We start from the raw sequence: 23,340 nt of genomic DNA, 5'->3' as shown, positions 1-23,340 counted from the left end.
ACTTCAAGGATTGTCTAATCACAGCCCCATTCATAATAATCATTGCTTCCTCCCTCCCAGCACAGATATTGCCTTTTCTCTATGGCAGAGCTCCGGCCTTGTCAGGTTAAGGGACCTCTATATTAATAATGTCTTCGCTAGTTTCAGTGAACTATGCGGAAAATTTAACCTTCCAAACTCTCACCTATTCCGATATTTCCAGGTCCGTAACTTTGTTAAATCAAATAGCACCTCTTTCCCCAGTATTCCACCTAATTCAGTAATCGACTCAATTTTGGACATTCCCACAAACCAGAAAGACCTCATCTCAAAATTGTACACCTTGATCTCCCATCTTAGAGATACATCTCTTGATAAAATTAGAAGAGATTGGGAAGTAGAACTAGGCAGAGTTATGGATGACAATGACTGGGACTCAGCACTAACCCGGGTAAATAACAGTACGTCTTGCTCCAGGCTCAATTTGATATAATTTAAGGTCGTCCACCGTATATACTTTACCAACTCCACACTCTCCAAAATGTATTCCAATATCGCTGATACATGCAACAGATGCTACATGACACCAGCAAACATGACACACATGTTTTGGTCCTGTCCCTGTCTGCGAGATTACTGGACAACTATTTTTAAACATCTCACAGAAGCACTAAATATGAAACTGACGCCTTGTGCAGAATTGGCTATTTTTGGAGTATTGTCAGACCCTCAAACAACTAGGAAGAAGTTTAAGGATAGTATCGCCTTTGCATCCTTGTTGGCTCGTAGAAGAATTTTGTTGGAATGGAGGTCGCTGTTTGCTCCCAAAGCCTCCCTGTAGCTTAAGGACCTCATGCTGTACCTAGACCTGGAGAAAATTAAATATAATATGAGGGGAACACCAGGAACATTTGATTCTGTTTGGGGCTGTATGGTTAATTACATAGCTAAACTAAAGACATTACAGGACAAATGAAATGCTCACCTCTGACAATTAACCTTTCACCATATCCCATCTCCCTCTATGCCTCATTCTAACCCATTGACAATGCAACCCCTCTGTATGTAGTTATTTTCTGTATATTCATTTATTTTGTTTATCTGCTTGCGATATAAATAAGGAAGGATGTGTATAATATTTATTTATTTATTTTTCATCTGGACTGATCTGTAACAAGATTATGTAGGACTGGGAGGGGGGAGGAGGGAGGAGGGGATAAGAGATTGTTATTGAAAAAGAAAAGTACCTATTGTTCATTGTATGCACTTTTGTCTGTCAAATGAATGAATAAAAACATTTATAAAAAAAATAAAAAATCGAATAAACTGAAAAGTACAAATAAACAAAACATACGCTAATATCACTTGATCAGTTGTGATATCCAAAGGTAGCATTCTATATTGTGTCATTTAAGTGTCGAGTATCAAAACAAAACGGAGCAGAGCAGTAAAAGACTGTGTGCTCTCAGCATTTACTGTTTGTTTGCACACCTGCATGTAATTAGTGACCTGGTTATTAAGGCCTTTCATTAATACCACTGGTCGGCACCAGATGGTGACATTTCTCAGGCATTTAAATGAGTAACTAAAAAATGAACTAAAAATGGCTGCAGGTGTGCCTAGTCCGCCCCACTGGCCCAGCCCTGCAGAGGGGGAAGAACAAAGAGATGGGCAAAAACATACAAAACACAGAACCCTCACACAAAGCCTACCAATGCTTTGAAAGATGACTGTCATGTGTTAAATCCATATGTAAACAGAAAAGTAAAAGATTTGTTTTTGTTGTTTTTTTATTTTTTGACAAACAGACTGCATGTAGCTTCCCTGTGACCATCTTGTCACAGTGGGGTTGCCAGATTTGGTACTACTTTGTCTGTACGATGACCAAAACATGTGTGCAATAACTGTATCTGGCCACGTGCACTACAATGCAGAGACACTGCATAGCTGGATGGATGAACTTTTTGTCGAGAAATAATTCCAACTCATAACTTTCTCTAAAACCATGAAACCAGAATAAGTAGTGAGACTGTGTAAAACATGAATAAAACATAATGCTATAATTTGCTAATCCCTTTTGACATAACATTTGAATTTTTTACAAAAACAATATATTTAAAGTTTTAACACATCATCTTCATTGATTTTGTGTGTTTGTATGTGTTTTTTTTATTCTGAATTTGATGCAGCAACATGTTTTTCCAACAAGTCAGGACAGTGGCAACAAAAGACTTTGAGGGTTGTGAAACACTCCAAAAAACTGTTTGGAACATTTCGCAGGTAAACAGGTTCATTGGTGGCAGGTGATAGTATCATGATTAGGCCTGAAAGGGGCATACTCGAAATGTTCAGTCGTTCACAAGCAAAGATGGTCTGAGGTTTACCACTTTATGAAACACGATTGTGTAAGGACATTGCTACATGGGCATAAGAACATTTTGTAAAACTGTGTCTGTCTCTATCAGCGTCTCAACTTTTTGGGAATAAGGGTTATGCAATACAATTCAATCAAAAATGATGCAGGGTTAGGTTGCAGGTCTATGAATGAAATCAAGTGTTTGTTTTTTTTACTCTGGAGAGCCAGGTGAGCTGTTGCCCCCTTCTTTCTATCTTCACGATAAGCTAAGCCAACCACATCCAGGACTTAACTCTGTATCTAAAACACAGACATGAGATTGATATTGATCTTCTCTCAGAACAAAAGTGCACACAGTTATGTGTTATTTCAACGGTGATGTTGAAATTTTCTTTTAATTTTTCATGCATGTATCATCTGTGTTGAGGACATGATCAAATGCCTCAATTAAAGGACAAAGTCTATCGGGTTTTAGGGATGTCAAGTCACTGAGGAATCAATTCTGACCAAAACATAAGAACCATAAAGGAGGTTAATGTCTGTTATTAGTGTGTTTTACGACTTTGTGGAAGTACAGTTACTCAACCACCCTATTTACTAATCAGTAACACAATAGCTATTAGTGACTCCACTGGTGCTTGTTCAAATTAACATTTAGAGACACACACTGAGATGCTCACTGCTAATGTAATTATTGGTCAATAACACAACTGTGTGTGTGTGTGTGTGTGTGTGTGTGTGCGCGCGTGTGTGTGCGTGTGTGTGTGTGTGTGTGTGTATGTGTATGTGTGTGTTACTGCAGTTTAAAGCTGAAAATGGACTGAAGTTTCTTCTTGAACTGGATGACGTATGCTAAAATCTATCGGAAACTGTCTTGTTGTGCAGCACCATTAACTATTCTCATGCCATGTGCAGTACTTGAACTGCAGTCAGTTAGCAGCACTGCAGTAATTGAACACAGTGTGTATGACCTCGTCCAGACTGCTGCTTGAGTGCTCTCCTGATTAGATTATATGCAGTCAGCTGAAGGGCCATGTCTTAATGACATCTCCATAGATCAGTGGGAAACTTGACACCCGCAAATCTTGTGTACAAGCCCAATAACAGCCAGCATTTGCTCTTACAATTGCATTATAGGGGAAGCTACTGATTGCACATCAGGCCTCAGTGTCATGTCATCATGGAAAGCATCTGACACATGGTAATTTACAAAAAGGACAACAACTATAGTCGTGTTCGTCATCAGATAAATAACCAATGAAGCACTGATGCTTCATCGTACTGGTCTTTAATTTCCAAATAACGCCTATATTTTCCCTCAGTTTCCCAGAAAGAGCACTGTACTATGGTACTTATTATAAAGATGATGGATACATAGTTTAGTGGAACATTCTGACCCCACACTGTTTGTTCTGTCCCTGGAACATTATAATCAATGATTGATTGTTTGTATTGTTTATTAAGATCCCTATTCGCTTATCTATCAGCTCAGTAGAGACTCCTTTTGGGGTCAGTGTTGAATTACATGAATACACATCCACAACATTCAAAGTAAGACTCGAGATGCTATGCTAAACCTATGTAACACATACAGTAACGTAGCTCTATACATACCTGAATAAAATCATAAGACTGGGAAACATTTTGCGATGGTGGATCATAACCAGGTTGTAAGTAGAGCTTCAGAATGCACAGAGAAGAAACAGGAGCGAGAGGCAAAAACATAAAGTTGGCAATTTATTAAAAAAACTGCTGTTCAGCAGCTGATCAAAGATTTGAGATCATTAGTCCAGAAAAACTCAAAACCAGAACTGACAAAGTGTCAGAAAAGGACTCGGTAGTGAGTAGCCCCACCATTCTTGTTGTTCACTTTATATTTTTGTTTAGTCATGCTTGTTGTTGTTTTCATGAGGCTGGTGGGAACGTTGCTCCATGTGGTGAAGATGGCTTTATGAAGGGCATCCAGGGTCTGGAACTGACGTCAGTTTTTATAAACTTCCCTTGCTGTCCAGCCCCAAACTTTCTCAATTGAATTTAGATCAGGACAACACACAGGATGGTCCAAAAGAGCAACGTTGTTGTTTTCCTGGAGGCGTGAAAGGCGGGCATTGTGAACTGCAGCATTATCCTGTTAAAAGACCCTGCCATCTCACAATAGACGGGGCCCCTCAGTCAAGAGGGATGCCCACTGCAACATCTCCACATAGCCAGCCACTGTTTGATGGCCCTGCACAACCTGAAGCTCCATTATTCCACTGAGGGAAAAAGCACCCTAGATCATGATGGAGCCTCCTCCACTGTGCCGCATAGAAAATACCTCCAGTGGGGGCTCCTTGTCATGCTAGTAATGTTGGGAGCCATCAGGGCCGTCCAGGTTAAATTTTAGTTCACATCCTGGGCATTGCTGGTGTGCCCTTGAGCAAGGCACTTACCCCTAACACTGCTTGTTGGGCACTGTAGCATGTATGGCAGCCCCTTCACTCATCTCCTCTATACATTGTGTGGGTGTAAGTGCCTGTGTGTGTAATGTGAGTGGAACAAAAGAATTTCCCTTGTGGGATTATAATAGTATATATAAAAATATATTATTTGTCTCTTGCTCCTGTTTCTTCTTTTTGCATACGATCAACCACCTCTTAAGTGCATAGAGGTGTCTGCTTTTGAAAAAATATAGCAGCCTGCACTACTCCAAAGTTTAAACATACGGTGGGTGCATGGAAGTGGCTGGAATCAACAAAAGAACAAAACTCCAGCCATCTCAGAAAAATAAATTAAGTGTTATTTTTTTTTCCCCACACTGAAACCTAGATTTGAAAAAAATACGTTTGAGTTTGTTCTTAGTTTATAGCTATTGCTAACATTCAACTTATGTCCTTAGTTGGGCTTTTACATGTAAGACATAATTAAAACATAGAACAAAGAAGTACAATAAGCTAAAATGGGTACAGCTATGGTTGGCTTTTAGCCAGCATTTAACCTATGTTGTAAACATCACTGCCCACTGTCCACTATCAAAAACTGTTCTCTGTATTAAAAGTATTCTACATGAAGGCAACAAAAAAGCGACCCTCTGATGACTGTCAAGTTAAAAAATGTTGTCTGTTGAAAATAGAATATACTGTAAAGTTTTTCTGTTGTTTTCTTCATGATGATATTTCAAATAAAACACACAAAAAAATAATTAAACTACTTACCACACATAACCAAAACAGACGATTATTCATTGTACCCAAATTAGTCTCTATTGTGTTGGACCAATTCACTGAAAAATATTCTGTGATAATACTGCGATAACACTAATGCTTGCACTAATCGTTTCATTGGAAAAAGCTAGACATGAACTTCCTGCAGTGAATTTTTAAGACCATTTGATCAATTTTGCTGTTCCAGGACATTTTACTACCAATAACCTGTTCAATATTTGTATCTCTTATATCTACATGTAAAGTTGTTGTGACTTTTTTCAAAGTAATTAGTTTGGTCTTTATATAGCTTTTATTGATAGGAGATGTCAGAGATGACAGGAAAATGGATTAGAGTAAACCTCACCTATTCTTCTATTACCTTTAATTACTTGTTCAAGATCATTCTGAGTTCTACAGGTGTGTGCTGATGTATATTTTGTAGAATCATCTTCATACATTGCAAAGGTAGCATTAAACAAAAATGTAATGCAAATCATTTGTGAATATAGGAAAACAAAGTGCCCTAAAAAAAACTACAGTGCAGATGACTTTTTTTTCATCAATTTCTTGATTAGAATGATCTACTTGGTGAGTAAAATGGGTCAGTAGCAGGGCATGCAATTTAGCATGATAATTACATGTCATACACGGACCATGAAGTGAAACTTCTATCTCGCCACACCACCCTGTGGCATTTAGCTGCAATGCTGGATTTGGTCTGAATACTGCTAATCCTACTTTGGTAGCAAATATTTTATGCTCCCCATTTTGTTACATAATTCCTTAATTTAGGTAATAATCCACTATTACATGTCACCTGATTTGGCTGCTTCTGCCTTGGCTGGGTTTCCTCTGCATAATGTATGCTTTGAGTTCTTGGTCCAACCAAGGAGCAGTAGCATTTCACAAAGGAGGAGCATGTTTGTCAATAAGTGAAATTAACAATTTAAAAAGCCGCCAAAGCCAGAACAGGATCGTCCTCCTGTAGGACCCTTGACCAGTCAACAATTCTTACTTCATCATAGTAATTATTTCATAGTAAGTGTTTAAACATCCTCTTCAAAATTATTCTTTGACCAGATTTTGGAACTTTAGTCCTCCTTCCAGTTGCAATTAAATTATGACCATTGCAGCATACTATAATTGATACATCTTCTCAGCACAATTCAGCAACATTTGTAAGAATTTAATCAATATCCACTGTTTTTGTACCATCAGCTCTGTTACATGTTATTCCATTCCGCTTTCTAATTGGGATCATTCTAAAATGCTTCCTATGTCCAATGCTGTGGATATACCACAAATTATGTCTCTAAGTCTTAACATGACATGTGTATGCCATCATTTTGAGCACAACAGGAATGACAATAAACACAAAGAGACAATACAAACACGTACACACAAACTATGATACAACCATAACCACAACAACAACAAAAAACAACACTCATATACACACACATATAAATCCATTTCACAGCTATTGCAAGAATTCACCAAGGCTTACTGCCTACACTTACTAAAACATGCATATCCTATCTTATTTCATAGTTTTCCTTTGACAGCTCATCCAAACGCCACTTGGGGCTTTATCATTACTGGACAGCTGAATTTCAGATTCATTTGAACTCAAAGTTAACATGCTCAATAGGGACTAGGCAGCAAAACACTGTATTCCTGTGACATGTTGTAGTTATGTAAAATAATGCCTCTCACATTTCACCTCACTGTTGGGCTCACCAATTCCCTTTGCCTCCAAAATCTACGTATACATGGGTAAAAGTTTCTGTCAATCTTTATTATATTATATTACCTTTTCCATGTCAAGTATATTTTTTATAAATCCCAATTTATCCTCTGAGAGTGGCAAATGTAAATTTCAAGCCCTTTTGGGGCATAAGGAAGCTATTTAAATGAGGCCCCTGAACTGTTATTGATGCAGTTTGAGCCCATGCAAAATAGAGCATTTACATTTTACCTGAGCGTGCCAGAAGGTCTGTTGGAGTCTGTTCAGTCACTTGGCCTGTCTGTTGGTTGTTCAAGACTGTCCTCACCAGGAAAAATACGGCCTTTGTTTTTTATGCCTAGAATGTCTTATACATACCTGACAAAGACCTGTAGTGGCTATAAAGTTATTTCCAAGAAGCTAAAGTGGGAGCATAATGTTGACTGCAATCTTACTCTAACCTGAACAAAGTAGTTTTTCCAAGTGGTCCACCATTTTGTGCCCAACTGAGATATACACAGCAGTGGGCAGCAATTAGTTACCAGTTTCTCAGTGTTGTTCAATGGGGAGCCAACTTAGTTTTAGCTGTACTGTTGAGATGCAGGCCTATATGCTGTTGTTTGTTGCTAAGGTCTTTATTTCTGCGTTTATTCATTCTTTTAAGAACAAAACAGACCAGTGAAACAGGTTGCATTAGAATATATTGTTTCCATGCTAGATAAGAGGTACTTCAAGATCAGACGGTTGAAGGGATCGCAACATTCAAGAGAAGTAAAAGCTTCACACTGCGCATACACAAGTCTATCTTAAGACTTCCTGATGGTGTAGTTCAACAGAGAGGAAGCCTGGGTTTGCTGTACCAGGGTTTATGTCAAAAAGTGTTTATTATATATTATTTAGTGACATTTGATTTCCACTGCCACGGCAGCCCGTTGCAATATTTGCATCACTGCTGTGTGTGGTCACTAATGGCTCCGACACCCATGATTCACACAGACACAAATCATTGATGATTATTATTATTATAACGTGTTACAAGTTTGTATTTACTGGGATATATTTACATTGTAATTTACAGTAGAACAAGTGCAAATCACAGTAGCTGCATCCAGATACAGGCAGGCTTCCACACATTCAATTCACACACACAACCCACAAATACCTGACCTCCATGGCAAATTCTCCGCTGATCAGCTGTTAGCCCCTCCGATCAGCTGTTAGCCCCACCAAACAGCTGTTAGCCACACCGATCAGCTGTTAGCCTAGCAACACTAACTTTCAAACCGACGTACTCAATACTCTGTGGGCTGCCCATCATTGCGCTTTTGGTCCTCCCTCCACCACAACCTCATGGTTATTCACCACCTGGCTCCTTTGTCTCCTCCTCTGCTGCTGCGGTCTCCCCGGCTCGCAGCGATGCTGGATGGTCGCTACTTCACCGTTGCGCGCGGGGTCTTTAGGTGTTCAGCGCAGGAGCTCCTGGACCTCTGCTGTCACTTCACCCCAGGCTTCATCGCTGGTATTGGATCTCTTGGTCTCCTGTGTCGCCCCCGTTGTGTGCACGGAGCCTCCAGACTCAAGTTTGTTAAATGCGGAAGGTACTATTCCCTGCGAACTGACTGCGGTGCTGCTATTCCATCCGTGCTGACTGACAGGCGTTCCATTTATTCTTTGTTTTGTTTGTTCCACTTTGTTAAGTGTCCTTAGCTAGCCAATTCAATGTTGCAAGATGGTAGAGAGGACAGCATTACCTTTGTGGAAATATTCCCACTGTCTTCAGTTGTGCCACAAGTGCTTATTGTATTGTTTTCATGTAAACAGCTGTGCCTATGCCTTGGCCCAGTTCGCTGTCAGTTAAGTTAAACAAAATAATGAGCTGCAAATGTTTTATTGCGTTAGTCATGCCTATTATTAGGCTTCAGAGTTCCAACTGTGAGCCTTAAAGAAGGCAACAATATGATTTTTTGCAGATGGCACTCCTGGTGTGTTTTATGATTCTATTGTGTAGATCTACATTTTCTAGGGTATGGAGCTGGCACATAAATTAAAATGCAATTCTGCTGAGTTCAGTGATGCCCCCAACAAGAGTGTACTAAACAGTTAATGTGTTATGAAAGGGGTTCGTATAAAATGTAGTGGTGGAGCAAAGCATCATTGATGAAGAAGGAAGTTTGCTAAGTCAGTTGATGCTTCCTACAAGTGTCTAAATCATCCAGTTCATGATTTATAAAAAGGTTGTGTGTGTGTGTCTGTCTGTCTGTCTGTCTGTCTGTCTGTCTGCCTGTCTGTCTACAAAGTCTGCTTATTTTACAGTTAACCATTTAAATGGGTTTGGGCATCTTTGCTATAGGTCGGTCCTACCGCTACACACTTTTAACAAATTTCCTTAAACAGTAAATCAGGTGGAACCATTTTATAAAAAAAAGGGATGGCCCTTCCCAATGTAGTACCCTCTTTTAGCCAAAAGGCACGAACAGGCAAAGAAACCTCTTTCAAGGAAATTGTGAAAAAGACTGAGAAAAACAGCGGAGGCCAAAAAGTGGGGAAATCTTTAATTGACCAGCTGAGTGGCCAATAGAGCTCCTGGTTCCTCATAAAAATAATGCAGAAAGTTTACTGAGAATGCTTGTCTTTCCCAGCAGGTGAACACAATATTTGGGTTTCTGATAAAGCTCTATAATACTAATATATATACTATACTATACACTATGCTAATAATGGAATTCTGAACAACACACACATCTGTAAATTATCCCTGTCAAACCTTTTATAGCCACTAGTGGGACCAAGACTTTCACACTTGTTTTATTCCCAAATCGGTCTGTCTTCCTTTCTGAGCTTGTTAGGTCATAATCTGTTCCATAATACTATGACATGGATACACCGTATCTTTGAATCTGTGTTGTGTGCTGTTTTACTTTATTTTTGTCCTAGTAAAACTAGATGAACCCCATTGTGCTGCTGTCACTTTGATACATTGCCTCAAGCTCTGCTACACATTGAATATCAAACAAAGTGCCAAATTCTACCCCATTCTACTGAGAGTTAACACAGAGCCCATCTAATCAACACTTTCTTTCATAGTGCTTATCTTGAGGGAGAGTTGTGCAAGCCTTGGGTATGGTAGCAGTGTGTTTATTGGTGTACAGGTGATGGATTGTTGTTCATGCAGCAGGGTCACACCTCAGGTGATTATGTTAATGAGTGATTTAAGTACAATCACATGGTTTGTTTTTCCTAGCAGTTATGAACTAATATTGCATCATGATAACAGAGGCTCTCTCACGAACACACACACACACACACACACACACACACACACACACACTAGGCTTTCGGTGAGTTTGCTCAGTAACACACACACACACACACACACACACACACACACACACACACACACACACATACACACACAGCAGGGATTCTTCTCTTCAATGAAAAAAACTATAGATTAATAGTTGTATGTCAGGTAAGGAAAGTCCATTGAAGTACCTCCAACAATTAGATAGGGGTCAAATTATCCTGATGGGGTAAAAACAATGAGGCACTGCATTGAAAGAAAGTCAAAAGTACAGGACTGTTTCCTCATCAAGTTTGGGAGGGAAGCCAGATCCTAGAGCAAATTTCAGTCAGAGACATCCAATCAATGAGCTTAAATATCTGGAGCTATTGATAGACAGTATGTGCTTGCATCTGCATTATATTGTGTTGCAAACCATTTATAAATGCTAGAACTAGACTATGATGAATTATTGCATCCACCCACACCCCATCCTCTACTAATCATAATGATAGTCTTTGGGCTCTATCTTGCACTAAGCGCAATTGACTCTGTACACTGGTGCTTGTATAATTCCTATTTTGCATCGACTCACATTGGAATTTTCCATCCGCAGACGCACGTCCTTAAATAAGGGAATGACTTTGCTCTCCCGGGGCGGTTCAGCGAAAAGAGGAGGCGTGTTCCGGTGCAAATGTTCACTGGCGCTATTTTGCTGTTTCAGAAAACACTTCCGCAACAGACCAGGAAAAACCTAGTCTAATGTCAGTGGCGCTTACTCAGATGCTATTTTAAGGGCGCATGCTTGGCCATAATGTAGCGTGTGCTCAGCGTGCATACACTTTGCTTCTCTCATCTACAAGGAAGCAGTTCCCATTTTTGCAAACCATACAAAAAAAAGTTGAAAAGATTTAAACAGAAGAACTAATTTTTTTTCCCTCTGATATGCGACGCGCCCGCAGTAGCCGTGAGGGTCCGGGAGTGGCAATGCGGGATGTGCTCCTAGTGGAGCGGGTGGACGGAGATGGAGTTGGGGGAGGAGGAGGAAGGAGGAAGGGGCACACCAGGAGCAGGTGGTGCGTTTGGAGACTTGAAGCGATGCGCCTGAGAGGCCGCAGCAACATCGCCACCCAGTCAAGACGGGCATTAATACCTTGCTGCATCCCGGACAGTGCAGTCCGGTCTGACAATGCTGCCACGGCGTGTAGTGGGTCTGGATCCTCTGCATCTTGGTGTTTGCGCTGCTCCCTCCTCAGCTGGCCGTTGCGCACTGCTCGGCCCGTGCGCACTGCGCCCGAGGCCCGGTGCGAAGTCCTGGGGATGCCAGCCGTAGAAACAATTGTGGCAATTTCCTCCCACGCCCGTTTAACCAAAGCTAATTTGGATGGATTTCTCCCATCCCCATACATTGCCACTTCTCGGTCTTTTACGGCCCTGACGAGAACGTCGGTGTCCTCGGCTGTGAACCGCTCCTGGCGTGCGCCTGGAAAATTCGCCATTATAATAGCAATCCGCCATGGAACAAGCGCGTCTGCTTTTAAAGGGAATGTGAGATGACGCTCTGATTGGTTTATTGCACGTTACGCCCAAACCACACCTATGAGTAATATAGCTACTTCAGACCAACCCATTTTAGATTTGTGTCGGGCGCAAGAGTCATTTATCCCGCCGGCATAATAGCGACAGCGCCTGAGATCCGCCCACAAAGCTACTTGCGTTTTGCGTTTCATACTTGCATTTCAGATCGTTAAGATAGAGCTCTGTATGTCCTGTCTGGTCCAATCAGAGGACTGAAATCCATGCATCACATCACACACACATTTTGCACATATACAGTCAAAAGGAGTTGTTTTCATCATCTTTAGTGATTATTGATCATTATCAAAGGAAAACTCTATGTAGAAAGATAGGACCATCAGTATCATAGTTGTCTTTAATGAAATAAACACTGTTGTTGACAGTGAAAAAAGTGTCAACTCAAAATGATATTTTCCACTTTTTCACTGCCGCCTCTGCTGCAGGTGAATGTTTTTGTATTTTTTCTTTGTTTATTCTTTGTTTTTGTTTTTTGGCTCACTTTCATGTTGGTTTGTGCAGTCACACCTGTAACTGCAGGGTTGCTTTCAATATATTTAGCCAGATGGACATCTCATAGTCACCTACTGTAGTTGGGTGAGTTCATCTGGCCAGCAGATGTCTTTGTCAGCAAGCCAAATGTTCACTAATGCTGAGCCTGTTTGATTTGGAAGAAGAATGCTATTGTAAACCTACTTTTCAGTTCAGGTGTGTAGGAGTATACATTTGCTTATTATTGACCAGGCATAAATAATTTAAGTGAGACTACCACACAGTATAATCATTATTGTCAAATAAGCTTGTCTGAATAACCTCAATAAACTGCTCCCTCGTCACTTTTCCTCACATATTGGAATGCAAATGGAACTGAGCTGTCACAGATGAAGCTGAACAGAAGTGAAAAATCCTCAGTTTGATATTCAAATTGAAGAGCTAACTGAAGAGAAGAGAAAAGTGATTTTCTCTTTTCATGCATCTCACTCCTAACAAGGCAAGTTCTTTTTAGAAGTGTGTTTGGATATACACAAGTACATTTCCCATGCTAATTTTCTGTGCTGTATCTCTCTCCTGCTGAGTGCAGGAATAGTAAACTGTTGACCCAGAGACTCCAGATGCCAGACAGGGCCTGTCCCTGATTGGACTCCACAGTGTTTCAATCAGCTTAATTGACTGCGAGTATGGTATCAGTTAGAAGAGAGAAATGAGAGGGGAATGCTGAATTGTGAATGCATCATTATTTGTTGATTGACACGTCTGCGGGGGGTGAAGAACTGCCACATCTCAGAAGGAAAACAAAACAAGTTGATAATTTCTCTGACTTTAGAGGTATTTTAGTACTTGTTGGTATTTATTTCCGAAAACTTGTGTAGACATCTGAAGATGCAGTTGATGTAGTATGTATATATTAAAATTTGTAGATTTGTTTTGTGGATGCAGTTTTTGGTTTATGATCTCCGTAGGCTGGTGGAGGACCTGTGTTTAATTGCAGCAGTAAGATAATTGGCTGTAAATGTGTAAATTTCAGCAAAAGTGCATTCATGCATTTTCATGAGTGTTTAACACATGAACTAATTTGCTGTCATTACATTGGTCAGTGAAGTACTCTTGTAATAAGGATCACTTCCTTTAAATTATTTAAATTGTCTTACTGAACTACAGTAGTTGTTTTTGATCAGCAGTTTTTCCAGGTAAGAGCACACTCGGGCCTAAATGTGCAACTAAAACATTATTCTGTGAAATCAACTTCACATGGAAATACACTGAAATAACATAAATAAAATAAATAAATGTGAATTAATCTAAGAGCATATAGACATTCAATTTGAGTTGTGTTCCTATCCTATGATATTTTTCACTCTCCTTTTAACTCCGCTTTGGCCCCTTTAAGTGCTCGGTACTCCATTATGTACACTAGCTAAAACATTGTTATAGGTTCCATGACTTAACTTGGCAAGACCCACCCTAATCTACCTCTAATTGATTGCCTTCAATCAGAGGCTAAGCCTATCAAAGGCAGAGTAGGGTAGGTCTTGCCAGGAAAAGCAGTTGGATCCATGATAGTCTTCAAAGGTGTCTCTGCTGTTTGGTCCTGCATAGGTAGGTTACAGTAGATTAATCAGAGACATTTCACTTAATACCGCTGTCTGCCGCTGGAAACAAGGTTGAATAAGGTGAGCAGGGAACCAAAACAATGAGCTGAAAGAGGCTAAAATTCTCCAATGGAGGAGGTTATGTTCTTGCCTTTTACATGTGTTGGTTGGTAGTTTTGTCAGCAGTATTACAAGAAAACTGAGCAGATTTCCATGAAACTTGAAAGGAGGATGGGTCTTGGCCCACAATGGACCACATGAACCATTGCCTTAGTTTGAGATGAAGGGTCAGATCCAAGGTTTTTGTTCTCACTCTCTTAGACATTGCGAGATGGTGTTTTTTTAATGTATTATTATTTTTGTTGTATTTTTTTGTTAATTTCTCAGGGAATAATCCATGGGTTTTAATCAAAAGTAGATATAGATAGATGTGGTATCTATGAGTACAATGACTCTTTATATGGGTCTATTAAGTTTAATACTGGATTTAGATTGATTGAATCAAAGGGGACGGTTGGACCTTGGTATACACTCTACTGTATTTGTCTTAGTATATGAATGGTAACTTTCAGGAAATGTTACGTTTTTACAGATATACAAACAGACACACTAGCTAATTAACTAAAGCTGTCTGTAAGAACATCAACTTTGCTTTATAGAATTCTGGTGAACTGATCATTTTATGCAATCAGTATAATCGCATGAATTTTACTGGGATATTCAACAAAACAGCATAACAGGTTTCCGCTGCCTTGGTGAGAGATGAACATGTGTGCTTTTCAAGCCATCTGGACCAAAATTAGCTGATTTGAACTGTTCTTGGGGCACTGCCTTCCTGCCCCCTGCTGTCAGCAATCCTGTCATGCCCTGTTTAATTGATTCGCTGCCCTTCACAGAAAATGAAATGAGGCAGCAGTCCCGCCCAGCTCCTTATGTTTGGTGTGATTTCAGCTCAGTCTGTCATACCTCTATACATTTTGGCTGTCAACTTTTTCCTTCTCTTCCTTTCCCACTATGCAGACAATCGCTTTACACAAAGCAGAATTGATAAAAATACATCATGACACACAAGGTCATTTTGAATCAGTTTAATTTACTACTTATTTTCAACCTGACAAGTTAATGCAGCAGTTTGTAATAATTCCGCTGTGAGATCTGATGGTTGTTGTCGTGTCTCATCTGTTTTCTTCTGGTTGAATGGTCAAAGTGGAGGAAATGATAATGTATGTTCTTGACTGAACTCAATTCTGTTGTTTGTGCCTTTGTCAGAGAGACAGCGTTTCATTGAACTACTGTAAACAACATGTCATGCTCATGTCTGTTCTCATTTAGAATGGAATGAAGTTGCAGGTTTTGAATAGGTCAGCATCTGCTCAGAGTAATGTAGATTTAGGCAGAGACAAATGGGAGACTAGTTATCAAAGAGGCATTGATGTTCTTGTAATTTATTCAGTGTCATACAAAAAAATATACCCTCCTTATCGGAGATGCCCTCCCCATGTTGTTTGTACATACAGATAGTTCCCAGTTACAATATTCCTGTAATAACAGTTCTTTCCCTTTCTTCATTTGTATTTTCTAGCTGTTCCTGTTTCAGTTACTGAGAGGGCTGTCCTACATCCACCAGAGGTACATCCTTCACCGTGACCTGAAACCACAAAACCTGCTCATCAGCGACACTGGAGAGCTTAAACTCGCTGACTTTGGTGAGAAGGCCAGACACTGATGCTCTTTTTTGTGTATCTGTTAGAAGTAAGAGTGTGTGTGAAATCTAGAAGGAATGATGAATATCTGCTGTCACCTTGCTTCAGTTCTAATGTGAGGGCATGAATACACAGTAACTGTCTTGAATCTGCACAAATCTCCAGTTATTTTTGTCAGTAGCTGTACAGTAGATGTAATTTTTTTTCTTAGATTTAGTGGAACAAAATGTTAAAGGTAAACTATGCAGGAATTGTTATTTACTTAACACAACATTCGAACCTGGCCCCTTGTTCCCAGCTCAAAGCCACTAGAAGTGCAATACTTGTACTGCAAGCTGCTGTTGTAGCAAAGTTGCATTTCCAGAATTACAAAGTGATGTTGACCCTCATAAGGACAGAGCACTCTCCTAAACACAACATGAAGAGGAATATTGTTGTTAATACTCTCAGGTGAAATGGTGAAGTCCGATGTATATCAATAAAGTTGTGAAAGAAAGCTAGCTGTGATTGGCAGATTACATCAGGTCCAACCTACAGTCTTGAAACAGATTGTCTCAGAAATCAAGACCATGGTGTAGTCAGATCCGAACATAAAGGGATTTTTGGAGAACGACCTGCCATTTTGGGGGGGGGGTGTCTTTTTTTGACTTATTGGCCTCAGCAGTGGGATGGGTTGGAGATGATCTGCTAGTTGACCCCTCGAGCTTTTTTCCTGTAACAACTTGTTCTGTTTCTTGTATGCAACACATCAAAATCAAAGAGAAGTACAACACCCACTATTATTTTACTCACATTTCCTAAATCCCTCAAATCCCCCTCCACCCCGTCCTATCCATGTCCTCCATTTCTCCATCCTTCTGCACAGACAGATGGGGGGAGGAGGAAGGCAGCTTCATCAATAATACAAACCTTGTATAAGGGCAGAAACATTACTGCAAGGGAAATGAGAAGGAGAAAATATCAAATGAGCAAGAATGAAAATCCCTGGCCTATTAGTCTGTTGCTGGAGCTGTGCTCATCAAGAAACATGCACAAAACTCCAAATCAGCCTTCTGCCCGAAGGATGCCAGATGAGGAGGGTTGTGTGTGTGTGTGTGTGTGTGTGTGTGTGTGTGTGTGTCTGCGTCTGTGTCTGTGTGTGTGTGTGTCGTCCTGGGCCTTGGCAGCAGCAATACTAACAGCCAACAGCTGAGGCCTGTGGTGCTGGTTGTTGATGAGAAAGACTCAGGCAGAGTTTCAACAAAGGAAGAGCTGCAAGGTACAAGGAGGTGGCATGGGATGGGGGTACAAGGAGGAATATATAGGGAGTGGTGGAAGAAAGGTGTCATGATGATTGAAGGTGAGCTGGCAAGACATAATATAGATAAATATCTCTATATATCATACAATATATATATATATAATAAATAAAACGTAGTTTTCTGCAGTCTCGAACAAGGTATGGACATTAATTGTGGATATTTATAGTTCCTAGACAAGGATTTTTAAAGAGAAACTCCAGGAGCGAATGGTAGACTAGTGGTCACAGTGTATGCTGTATGTCCATGTGTTCATATTCTTGCATTTTTTCCACTTTCATTGGTTTGATTACAGCTGATGGTCTTTGTTATATACCCACAGTTGGTTGTTGTCAGTTGTGTACATGGACCAGATCCATTGGTGGTGTCTAAATTGAAGAGTAACCGATTAATGGAAGAGTCTTGATTCCTGTCTCATACAATTCAGAATCAAATTGTAAATGTCAAAAATGTTTTTCTAAGTGTTAATTAGATAACATGATGTTGATGGAAGCAGAAGTCAACTATGAGGGCAGTGCAGCACCCAGACCCTTTACAGCACACACATGATGGAGTTATCTTGAATTTCATCTTCAAATAAGGCAGCATTGGCAAAAGTTTCTTTTAAGTAATGGGTGAGCTGTCCACCAGCAGTGGCGTTTTCTTGTGGAGGCCAAGGGAAGCAAAGCTTCCTCACTTTTTTCAGAATATAACCGTCATTTAATAAAAACACTTTTTTGACAGTTAACGTAATCCTTCTGTGTTGTGTCTCTGTCGTCTCCTCCTCGTCTCTCTTCATTAATTTTGAAGATTTATGATGTGTAAAACAGCGCCTCTCTAAAAGTTATGTGGTGTATGAGCGTTGAAAACATGGTACGGCACTCTGTTGTCTGTGAGGAGGCCAAGCTGAGTTGGCCTACCTTGGCTACTTGTACTACTTTACATGCACCACGCACGCACGCACGCATGCATGCACGCAGGCACGCAGGCATACACACACACACACACACGCAGACACACACAATTACAGTGAGAAATAGTATATCTCATAGCAGTGATTACACGTACCTTACCTTACCTTACACATGCCGGGCTAGATGAAATCACACCAATTTTCCTTGATCTTTCGGTAAACTTGTGACTACAATAAATAATGTGTCTTGCTACTCACGTGTTATGGAACCATGATGCCCAAAACAATCCATTTTTTATTTATTTTTTTATTTTCATTTTTTTCTCCCTAGTGGAATTATTTCCTACAGTTTTAAATCACTCCTGGCAGGATACAGTACATTTCTCAATCTGCTGGATAGGAGGGGGAAGGTAGACAGAAGCTACAAAATGCCTTTAAAATCCAAATGAACTTCAAATGAACAGTGGGCTTTTTACCATGGGGACTGAAACTATTTTAGTCCTTCTCCTCTCCCTTGTTCACTCCTTCATCCTCCTCAAGCCCACATTCTTCCTCATATATTTTTTGAACCAGGTTTAGATAGTGATGTATAATTCAGTGGTGACCTTCATCCTAGACCCAACCTGTAAGAGATAGCAGGTCAACTGGTGAACCAAAACAGATGAAGATGGCTGAAGCTGTGCACATGTGCAAGCAATTGATTGAGAGGGGGAAGGTTAGGGTTATCTTCCACACTATCATCATGAGACAACATATTGGACACTGTAGAAGGTGATCCAAATGTCGAAACACATACTGTAGATATAGTAATTGGTAGTGGTGATTTGAACTTAATTTCTATTTGCAGAGGAACCCCAACACTGTTTCTTTACATATAGCAAGTCTTTACAGGTGAGCAACCAGCAGGAGACAAGAAACAGTATAATAGAAGACAGAAAGCTGAAACAGTCTGGTTGCCTCCAAGCCAGCCATGGTTAGAAAGCTCAACTCTTACTTTTTGCTTGTAAAGTAGGAGATGGAGGAGGAAAAGCTGAAGGTCTTGCTGATAACAAAAGCTGGTTGTTTGGACAGAATTAGCTTTTTGTTTATCCTGCTTATTCCTTTATGCTTAAGTTATGGCATACTGCAATAACCAAAGCAAATATTCATAATGCCTTGTTTCCATTGTATATTGTGAATTCGCTGCTGAACTTAAAGTCAGGTTTGGGGTTGCGTTCCACAGACAGTGTAGCAATAAGAGCTGGATAGACTGTTTGTTTGGTCCTTTTAATGGGATTGGTGACAATAAGACAACATATAGATTGATCCATCACAAACATACTATCAAGGCTGGGATACACAATGGTGAGGACTCAAAACTGCGACTGACACAGAGTAGGCAAGGTAACAGTGTTTACTGAAGGCAAGGTTCGGTACATGGTAGATCAGGCAGTGGAGCAAACAAATCAGGCAGGGATCAGGCAGAGGCAAGGTCGAGGGAACTCATGGGAATAGGTCAAAACCAGGAAAGCTAGAAAACGCTAGGGATCAAAAAGCTGGAACACTAAGTACAAAGACAAAAGACGAACTGGCAACGGACAGGGGAAACACAGGGACTATAAATACATGCACAAGGTAACCAGGTGAAAGTAATCAGGGTGGGGGAAGACAATCAGGGAGGAGGATGAAACCACATGAGCAGGGAGAGGGGATCTGAAACAAGAGGAGAGGTAAATACACAATAAAAGACAGGGAGAAAACTATAACATGGAAAGGGTTGTAACACATACAGCATAAAGTCAATCAACCATGATGGTAATTTTAGGGACTATTAGCTATCTATCTTTGGTTTAAAAAAGAAAACAAATTATTTTAATATTTAAAAAAAAAACTAGTAAGAATGGGACATCATTATAACCCAACACTTATACGGTCAGGTTATTAAAATGATTTATTGATGCGTATGTTATTTATTGACTGATTGATGTATTTTGCCCTCTGAAGTGTGCTTTATGCCTGGCAACACGCTCTACCAGTCATTGCTCTCTAATACATGTCTTATTATATAATAGTCCAAAGGAGTGCTCAAACTAACATCCATAAGTCTTCCACTTGAAATCTCTTCAAAATTATAGAATAATTAAGGAATCCATTCACAGTTTGGCCTTCATCTCTCAGTGACTCTGGGAGATCTGCAGGTCATATTTTACCATCATTTATCTCTGTCTGTGTGATATTCGGTGGTGAGCAAATGAAAAAACACTTTCTGTCTGGGAAATGACAACTGATTTGACATGATATCAGGATATGATATTTGCTGAATGTGTGACAGTTTTGTAGCACTGAGGGTTATATAATCTTACCTAAATATTAGGGTTACATCCATGGTATGCGTTTGGGTCTTTAATCAAGCCTTAGAGACTTAATGTGGGCCCAGGCCACTGCTCCTCAGGCTTTTGGTCAGCACATCTTCATACATAACCAATGAAATTGTATAGACATTGCCAGTGACTTCCAAAACGACATACAGTATATGACAGTTCCCAAAAGATCGTGACCGTTGCAGTGTACAGGTGTACTGGATCTTTGTTGTATTATACCAGTTTGGTTAGGTTGGGAAAACTGCTTGTTTTTTTTTTGGCTTTATTGATAGCATAGCTGAAGAGGGTGACAGGAAACAGGGAGAGAAAGGGGGAGTAACACGCAGCAAAGGGACCCAGGCCGGGAGTCGAACCCCGGTCCGCTGCAGAGCCTCAGCACATGGGACGCCTGCTCTACCAACTGAGCTAAACGGCACCCCGGTCTAGGAAACCGTTGTGATTTGACTTGAAAATAATGATGTTACTAATGCAACTTCTGTAATGAAGGTACCTACCTGATGTGCATGACTCCACTTATGTTATGTACTTACTGTAACTTCATTATGTTTGTAAGTTCAAATAAGTCACCATTTACCTTTAATTCACACTAAACATGAACACTCACCTCAACCAGAATGTATTAAAACCCCAGAGTTTCACTGAAGGTCATGTCAACTGTATATGAATTTCGCTACAGTATCAACAGGTAGGATAGATGAACGTGTTGGCCTATTAAAATGTATGACATTGTTAGTTAACCCCTTTAACTGTGTCTGTCTGAACAGGTTCTTAATTTATCAGCATTGATAATAGAAATAATGTGAAAGGACTGTAGGAAGCGAGGTGGTGCGCACATGCGCACACACACACACACACATACAGATGGGACGCCTGCAGTGGAAATGATAGCCTCTCAGTGTAAGCAGGTTGACGGTGCCTATTCTAGATCAGTGTGTGGAAATTACAGTATTCGGCCGTGATGAATTCCGGCTTAAGCTCCTCCGCCCTGTGGGCATTCCACCGCAAGGAAACGTTAAATACCCCCTCCCTCCTCTCATTTATTCTTCCCTCTGCCCTTCTTCCTCCCACACACAAGAGACTATCAGTGGGGCAGGAAGTCCTTTTTTACCAGACTAAATGCTTTAATTAAGCCCTCCGACCACTTGAGAAGCAACAAAGAGGTAATGCCATCAGCCTCATTAAAGCTTGCCGAATCTGCACTCTGCTCTACCATTAGCTACCATCAGAAAACTGTCACCATATACTTAACAAACCTGGGTTTATGTCACTGTATTGATACATGTTAGAAAAGAAGATGTTCAGGCACTTATTACAACCCTGGAGAAGGAAGCACTTTTTCCATGGTGCAAAGGTAGCTGGCTGTAGCTTCACCACAGAGTACTCCAAATCTATAAACGGCGATGATGACCGATGACTCGATGGAAGCAGGAGTTTTAGTCCTTTCGGTTCCTCTGACTGACATTCACATCACACAGTTTCTCACTGACACCTCATAGGTCTTCCAACATGATTTCCATTTGAAAAAGCCAATCTAAGGCTTGTTGCTGTTTAGTGTATAAGTGTCAGTACAAAGACAGTTCTACAGTGGTGTTGAATTTGTGAGCAATACTGCAACCTCTCAAAAATATAATGGGGCATTGTTTCAACCATGAAGATCTTTGTCAGGCAAAAATCAGTGAGTTTGAAAAAAAGGTCTTGATGGTGAAACTTTTTTTATACAACATGAACCCTGGTTGTGAATCTTTTATGGGTAAAAATAAATTTCCCTATGTGCAACTTAACTGAGCTGAAACTCAGACTCTGGTGGTTAAACGCATCTTGCTGCACTGATGTAAAAGTTAACTCCATGATATGTCAGTACAGGGTGACATCACTGTTGGGTGTGGTTACAGGTGCAACAGATCACACAATTGGTATATGACAACCACACCCAGCAGTAGCCCTTTTCACAGAGAGAGAGAGGTTGCATCATCTCCACCATTGCTTTTCGCCAGCTCTCCACCTTGGTTTGTTCACACTGAACCAAGCAACTCTGGCATAAAGACACACCAGTGTGTAATTAATACAGCATGCTGGTGTTGTGATGGAGATCCTGACACCCTATGCATCCTGGAAAGTTACTTTTTTCACTCTAAATTACGTAATTAAATAATCACCATCAGTAAACAGTCTCGGATGGGAGGGCTGGCTGTCACCCTGAGATAGTAAGTACAACAACAAAACAGTGAAGGAGACAAACACTTTTTTCGCTGGGGACAGACACCGGCCTTCCATTCACAAAGGTATGGTTCACCTCTGATACTACCTCTAATACTACCTACAGAGGTGCATCAAAGCCGCAGAGAAATTTCACCCCCTGCCGCATCTGAAACTTTCACACAGAGGAGGATGCAAAGAATTGGCGCAGGATCCCCACACTCAAAGGGCAGTGAGAGTGAGGCTAGTGAAGCTGGTCTGATGCTATGGACTTTATCTGCAGAAAAATTCACAATCTTCTTGCGTGACATCCTTGTCCTGTCTGAGTCTTCCTGTGATACACGAGCATCTTAACTTGAGGCTTTGTGAGGGTCAAAGATTTTAGGCAATTTCTTTAACTGATAGTCGGGTGCCTTAACAATTAATTATTGGTAAACCATCAATAATTTGATGTGATATGAAATATGTTGGACATTAATCCATTGATCTATGTTTGATGACAGAATAGAGCAGGCCACATTATGAGTTAAAAGAGCTAAATTAAACACCAAGTTTCTTTAATGATAAACTAAATAAAACAAAATAATGACTTTGTTGTAATTGTGGAGTCCCACCTCTCACTATTCAACAACTGACAACAAAAATCAACACAAATGAATGGTTACAATATCAGAAATGTACAGTTTCTTATAAAGTCTTT

General features: G+C 40.3%; 1 protein-coding gene across 3 annotated transcripts in view; it reads left to right on the top strand.

Annotated features, from left to right (window-relative positions):
• cdk14 (cyclin dependent kinase 14) overlaps nucleotides 1-23,340 on the top strand; it is a 485,271-nt gene that overhangs the window by 221,504 nt on the left and 240,427 nt on the right. For all 3 annotated transcript variants that reach the window (XM_030394396.1, XM_030394398.1, XM_030394397.1), the window contains one exon: nucleotides 15,774-15,897. In XM_030394396.1, coding sequence (XP_030250256.1) covers nucleotides 15,774-15,897 — 124 coding nt within the window. The remainder of the gene's footprint in view (nucleotides 1-15,773; nucleotides 15,898-23,340) is intronic.

This window comes from Sparus aurata, chromosome 17, assembly GCF_900880675.1.
Source record: "Sparus aurata chromosome 17, fSpaAur1.1, whole genome shotgun sequence".
NCBI lineage: Eukaryota > Metazoa > Chordata > Actinopteri > Spariformes > Sparidae > Sparus > Sparus aurata.
The sequence above is the reverse complement of the archived record's forward strand: the minus strand, read 5'-3'. Positions and strand labels throughout refer to the sequence as shown.